The sequence below is a fragment of the Saimiri boliviensis genome, chromosome 14 (assembly GCF_048565385.1).
Source record: "Saimiri boliviensis isolate mSaiBol1 chromosome 14, mSaiBol1.pri, whole genome shotgun sequence".
In the NCBI taxonomy this organism is placed as follows: Eukaryota; Metazoa; Chordata; class Mammalia; order Primates; family Cebidae; genus Saimiri; species Saimiri boliviensis.
Window position 1 is genome coordinate 39,573,547 of NC_133462.1, and position 6,553 is coordinate 39,580,099.

The 6,553-nt window shown below is 43.4% G+C and overlaps 1 protein-coding gene across 1 annotated transcript; it reads right to left on the reverse strand.

Moving 5' to 3' along the window:
• Window positions 1-2,538: 2,538 nt before the first annotated feature.
• Window positions 2,539-4,929, reverse strand: LOC101045310 (methyl-CpG-binding domain protein 3-like 2B). Its single transcript, XM_003938993.2, has 2 exons — window positions 4,885-4,929; window positions 2,539-3,120 (listed from the first exon to the last, which is right to left on the reverse strand). Exons 1-2 carry the CDS (start codon window positions 4,927-4,929, stop codon window positions 2,539-2,541), a joined length of 627 nt encoding a protein of 208 aa, XP_003939042.2.
• Between the last annotated feature and the right edge of the window lie 1,624 nt (window positions 4,930-6,553).

Here is a 6,553-nt window from a genome sequence, read left to right on the forward strand (position 1 = left end):
CGGCTAAATTTTGTATTTTTAGTAGAGACGGGGTTTCACGTTTGTCAGGCTGGTCTCAAATTCCTGACCTCAGGTGATCCACCCACCTCGGCCTCCCGAAGTGCTAGGATTACAGGCGTGAGCCACTGCGCCTGGCCTAATTTTGTATTTTTAGTAGAGATGGGGGTTTCTCCATGTTGGTCAGGCTGGTCTCGAACTGTCGACCTCAGGTGATTTGGCCGCCTCAGCCTCCCAAAGTGTTGGATTACAGGCGTACACCTGATCTCTGGATGCCCCTGAGAATGCCGTATTCTAGAATAGGGCAGTTCACTGCATTGTGGAACTCCTGGCCTCCTGTAATTCTGATATTTCCTGTGAGGCACACAGCTGTGAACTGTCAGCAGGCAATATTCCCAGCAGCTGGGGGATGGAAGCATTGGCCATGGACAGGACTCCGGGTTGAGGCTCACAGCATCCACTGCTCCTTCTCTTTTATCCCCATCCTGGCTGTTAATAATCTCGACTGGCAAGGTGGCTCACGTGTGTAATCTCAGCACTTTGGGAGTGTATTATATATAATTTAATTACTTAATTTTTCACTTAAGTAATTCACTTAAGCACTTTGGGAGTGTACATTATATATAAAAATATGTAACTATATTATAAATATATAATTATATAATTGTATAATATGTGTTATGTGTATGATTTATATATAAATTACACATATATTTAGAGACACAGTCTTGCTGTGTTTCCCAGTCTGGTGTGCTGTAGCTTCCCGATAGGCACTTCCTGCCACCCTAACTCTGCTAGAGTGTGCTAACTTACCCTGTGTTAGCCTGACAGACTCCATCGTCACCTCTGCCTCACCCCTTCCGCCATTTCTCCCAAGTGCATACCTGGGTCACACGGTGCTGGGTCATGTTGTACTTAGAACCACAGAACCATGTAACCGTTGTAACCATATCCTGCTTGACAAGCCCACTTGCTATTGTGAATACCCCTTTGATTAACTGTATGAAACATATTGAATGCCCCTCCTTGGTAACCAGCAATCGTGGGAACCACTTGTCTGTACCCTCCTTAGTTAACCCACGATCATGGGAGCCTCCTGCCTCCCAGTTACCAGCCTCCTCCCATAACTTGCTTATTCTGCTTCTGTAAAATTCTGCTTTGCCCCCATTATCCTGAGCAACATATAAAAGGGAAATCACACTGGGGCCGAGAGATTCTGAGCGTGAGCTGACTCTCCATCTCCGGCAATGAAGGACTCGTGATTCCAACTCAGAGTGCGGCCCTTTCCATCCCTTGGTTTTAACAAGAGTGAACACAACCAGTAGCTTCTACCTAAGCAGAACATGCATAAAATAATTGCTGAGAAGTATTCTATTCCATGTTTTGGTCAATGATAGGGTAAGAGAAAGAGGTAAGGAAACTCAAAATTAAACAGCTGGAAGGGACATAGTATGTGTCTATATTTATGTAGTACATGAGATATTTTGATAAAGGCACAAAATGTCCGGTAAGCACATCAGAGTAAATGTGGTAAAAATGTTTAATAAAAAAATAATCTCTTGGGATATGTATCAATTCCTCCTTGAGAATGTATATTATAAGGAGAAAATGTAATGACAAAACACTGAATAATCCTTCAGTCTAGGTTAATTGAATTTAATTACCCATTGGTTGAAAACTTAGCTACTGGGTACAATGTTCAATATTTGTTTAACCCATAAACTACAAACCCAACCCCCACCATTAACCAATATATCCACAGAACAAACATATACATGTACCCATGGGTTGAAATTTTCAAAAAAAGAAAATTTAAAAATGAAAATATAATAAATTTTTATTAAATTATGTATTGTATTTGTTTCATTTAAAAATTACATAATTTAATTTCATTTTTAAAGGATTTAATCTGAAATTAAATTAGAGGGTTTTTTTTTTTTGAAACAGAGTCTTGTTCTGTCTCTAGGTTGGAGTGCAGTGGTGCAATCTCAGCTCACTGCAACCTCCACCTCCCAGGTTCAAGTGAGTCTCCTGCCCAGCGTCTTGAGTAACTGGGACTACAGGGCCATGCCACCACTCCTGTCTAATTTTTGTATTTTTAGTAGAGATGTGGTTTTGCCATATTGGCCAGGCTGGCCCCAAACGCCTGACACGGATGAAATGCCCACCTCAGCCTCCCAAAGTGCTGGGACTACAGGCATAAGACACAGCACCCAGCCAAAAATTAAATTAGAATATAAAAACTAATTAAAATCATAGTAAACAGAAATTGAGGTGTACAATGACGTGTAAAGGTCTCCCTCTCTGTCCCAGGAAACCCGAGTTCTCACTACAGAACCTTCCACTCCTTATACCTGTTGCTTTTAAATACTTTTAATAAAGAACAGGTGGAGAAGGAGAAAGTGTTACAATTCATAGTAGGAAAGAGGATGGGAATTAAAAGATAGGGACCTAAAACCCAGGACTGTCTACACTGACAGCCCCCCCAACACTGGGGCCAATTCCCACAGCTTCCGACTGCCCCTTCCTCCTCCACTTTATCTACTTGTTAGCATGTCTGTCTGCCTCCCTGGCCAGCCTGTCTGTCTGCAAGGCCTTGGCCAGTCTCTCCCTGGCTTTCTTCACCTTCCGGGCTTGTCTCCGGATATCTGCTTGAGTCACCAATTGGCCAGAGAGGGGCGGTGGGAGCTGACAACCCACTCCTGGGGGAGCCCCTACTCCAGCTGGAAGCTGCCCAGGGGTGGGCTCAGGCCGACTGTGTGTGAGCTCAGTACCAGCTCTGTCCAGAGATCCCCCAGCCATGCCCGGAACAAGAACACTTAAGACGCTGTCCAAATCCAGTGGACTTGCAGAGCCTTCTCCTTGGCTGCTGCAGGGGGGCAGGGCCTGCATTCTCTGGTAGGCGCAGAGCTGCCGTGGCTTCTCCAGCTGCTCCTCGCCTATTTTGTGTCTGACCTGGTTGTCAGGATGAGACCTGATCTTTGTCACTGGCTTCCGGAAGATACAGCTAGTGAGTCTCATGGGGAGGGCAGCCCTGGCAGCTCGTCTTCGATGGGCCTTGGCCACGTGGATATCTCGTTTCTTCTGTAAATCCCAGGGTATCATGCTTCTTTTGAGCTTCCCCTTTCAAATGAAAATGTGAAATTTCATCCAAAGAAAAGAAAATGTGAAATTTCATCCAAATGGAAGCTGGAGAAGATCAGCTCTGGGGGCTTCTCTCAGCTCAGTGCAATCTCCCCACCAGCCTCTCTTTCTGGGGAAATGGGTCTCAAATGACACCATCCATCCTCAGCACCTGCAGGGTTTGTAAAACTCAGATCTCTGGACCTGAACCCAGGGAAGTCTAGGGTGGACCTAAGAGTCTGCATTTCTCCGTGTGATGCTGATGCTGCTAGCAGAGGCTCCAGGCATCAACACTGGGTCCTGGGACCTCACTGGGCTGATGTGAGTCAAAGACTGAAAGCTCAAGATAATGACCCAGGGCCAATTCCAGACCATATCCCTGCTCACCCTCCTCAGAGGACCCCCCTCTCTTCTCTTCCCTGCCACTGTCAGCTACACACATGCTGGTGCCTCCTGACCCATCCCCAACAGGACACTGGGATCCCGGAGTTCCCTGTTACCCAAGACCTCAGATTTATCTGTATCTCTTTTTGCTGTGCTTCAGAACACATCATTTTCATAGCTCCTTGACTCCCTGGTCTCCAAAGAAATTGTGCACTCGCCAACCCTTGAATACTCACTGCCACACCCAGATCCCATCTTCACCTGAACTCCTCCTGCTCATGAAGAAAAACCTCAGAAACACCATGTTTACTTTCTGATTCTAATAAGCTCGATTAACTAGAATTATACAATGAGAGACTGTTTTGATGACATGCTGCAAAAGATGATGAAGTGCTCCCTAAGATTTGAAATCCATTCTTGCTCTATCTCAAATTGGAAGACTCTGGTCTCGTGAAGCTGTTTCAACTGCAAACCTCATCAGTGCACTTTTCATTTTAAAGCCTTCACTTCTGTCCTTCTCATTTCATTTCTGTTGTCCTGGCATAAAGATTGATACCCTTTACACTATGCAAGATGTTCCAGTTTGGAGGTAAAATTATTTAATCCCTTTAGGTACAGGGCACCTATGATGTGTCAAGCTGTGCAGCAGAACCCCTGATACAGAAATTAACTTCATCAAGTCACTGTTCTGTTGATTTTCATCTTGGTGTGAAGGAAAACATAATATGCACACTAAAAACAAATTTCTGATTGTTGGAAACATGCTTAGTGACTAGAAAGGGTACCCTTTCTGCAGAAAGTAAAGATTGCCTTGCTGAGAGATCCTTTGTCTCAGTGCTGGCTTTTCTTTGCAGCACAGAGCATTTGTTTCCAACAGCATAGAATATCAGATATATTTAAGTTCCATAATGAACAAGAAGGGAGAGACAGAGAAGGATGGAGGGAGGAGAAAGGGAGAAACAGAAAAGAAAGAAATTCACTACAGTGAATCGTGACAGTGAGTTTAGGGAAGGACTAAGTAATCATGAAATTTTACCAGAGAACTATTTTTTTTTAAAGGGACCAAGCAATTTCTGGTTCAAGAACTTTCCAGAGGGGGAGACAATTTGAAGAGTTCAAGGCTAAATAATACTTCTTCCCCTTCTTAGTGATGTTGGATTAAAAAAAAAAAAATTCAGAGCTATTATCCCCATATAGCTTCATGGGGAAAAATAAGAATACCTTAAATATTATTCAACAATTATTAACACCTAGGGCATAACTTTCCACCACATAGCATCTAGTTTTAAGAACAACTCCCTGCTAACTGTAAAGGTGTTTTACAGGAAGAAAAAGGACACAAATGGACATTCTTGTGGTCAGTAAGGATCCGGTACTCACCAGAACAGGCAGACTTGGAAAAGATCTGGACCCAGGCTCTCCCATGGCTGTTGAGTTTCTCCTGCTGATCCCACTCCTGAGATGCAGACAGCCCCTGGCTTGCTGAAAATGCAGTGACTTCTGCCTCTGGCTCCCCTTTTATATAGGGAAGGAGTGATAATGCAATTAGCGGCTAATCCACAGGGAACACCCTGTCTCCACCCATTGGAGTTGAGGCATTTCTAAATCCTTATATGGAATCCATTGTGGTGTTACCAACATAGACTGTTAGTAGAAAATAATTTAATATGTTTTGGTGTGTGTGTGGGGGGGAGGGGTGGTACTTGCAGTTAATATCAGCATTTTGGATATGTTTCCCTTTTCTCCCATTCTTTCAAACATCTTTGAAAGCATTCTATAGAAATAGGGATGAAATTGTCTATGTACATAAATTTTCATGTCATATTTGATTTAGCAACAAAAATTAAAGACTGTTTAAATGTTCTTCAAGAAAAGAAAGCCCAGCCAGGCATGGTGGCTCATGTCTGTAATCTCAGCACTTTGGGAGGCTGAGGTGGGTGGATCACGAGGTCAGGAGTTCGAGACCAACCTGGCCAAGATGGTGAAACCCTGTCTTTACTGAAAATACAAAAATTAGCCAGGCGAGGTGGCATGCAACTGTAATCCCAGCTACTCAGGAGGCTGAGGCAGAAGAATCGCTTGAACCCAGGAGGTGGAGGTTGCAGTGAGCCAAGATTGTGCCATCACACTCCAGCCTGGGCGACAGAGTGTGCCTCCATCTAAAAAAAAAAAAAAAAAGAAAAAAAAAAAAGAAAAGAAAGTCCAAAACTTATTTACAATCCTATAGAATATACCACACAGTCATTACAAAGAAATTATTACTTTGGCCAGGAGAGGTGGCTCATACCTGTAATCCCAGCACTTTGGGAGACCAAGGTAGGTGGATCAGCTGAGGTTAGGAGCTCGAGACCAGCCTGGCCAACATGGAGAAACCCATCTCTACTAAAAATACAAAATTAGCTGGGTGTGGTGGCACGTGCCTATAATTCCAGCTACTCAGGAGGCTGAGGCAGAACAATTGCTTGAACCGGGAAGGCAGATGTGGTGAGCCGAGATTGTGCCATTGCCCTCCAGCCTGGGCAACAAGAATGAAACTCTGTCCTCCACAAAAACAAACAAACAAACAAACAACCGAGGTAGAAGAACAGCTTCACAGTCAATGAGGAGACAGTGTTTCTCCTTGATAAAATAAAACTCAATATAGAAAGAAGAAAATTAAAAATTGAACCATATTAAGACATATTAAGAGCAATTATTCATTAAAATGCATCAGTAAGAGAGAAAAGGTGGAAAATCAGAGTGGGAAAAGAGGTTTTGATTCTACATCCCCAGAAAAGTACATCAAGCCAGAGTATGTAAAGAATAATGTCAAACAAACAGAGAAAAATAGTGAAAACACACTTGAAATTGGGTGAAAACATTGAATGGATCCTACACAAAAGAAGATAAACAAATGACAATTAAAAAAATTTTTTTTGGAGATGGAGTCTCTGTCACCTAGGCTGGAGTGTAGTGGCATGATCTTGGCTTACTGCAACCTCTGCCTTCTGGGTTCAAGAGATTCTCCTGCCTCAGCCTTCTGAGTATGCAGGATTACAGGCTCCTGCCA

What these genes read in the sequence shown, in the direction of transcription:
- LOC101045310 (XM_003938993.2), bottom strand. Translation starts at nt 4,929, where the DNA reads ATGGGAGAGCCTGGGTCCAGATCTTTTCCAAGTCTGCCTGTTCTG. An exon ending in TTCCAAGTCTGCCTGTTCTG is followed by an intron (nt 3,121 to 4,884) that starts GTGAGTACCGGA and finishes TTCATTTGAAAG; the next exon opens with GGGAAGCTCAAAAGAAGCAT.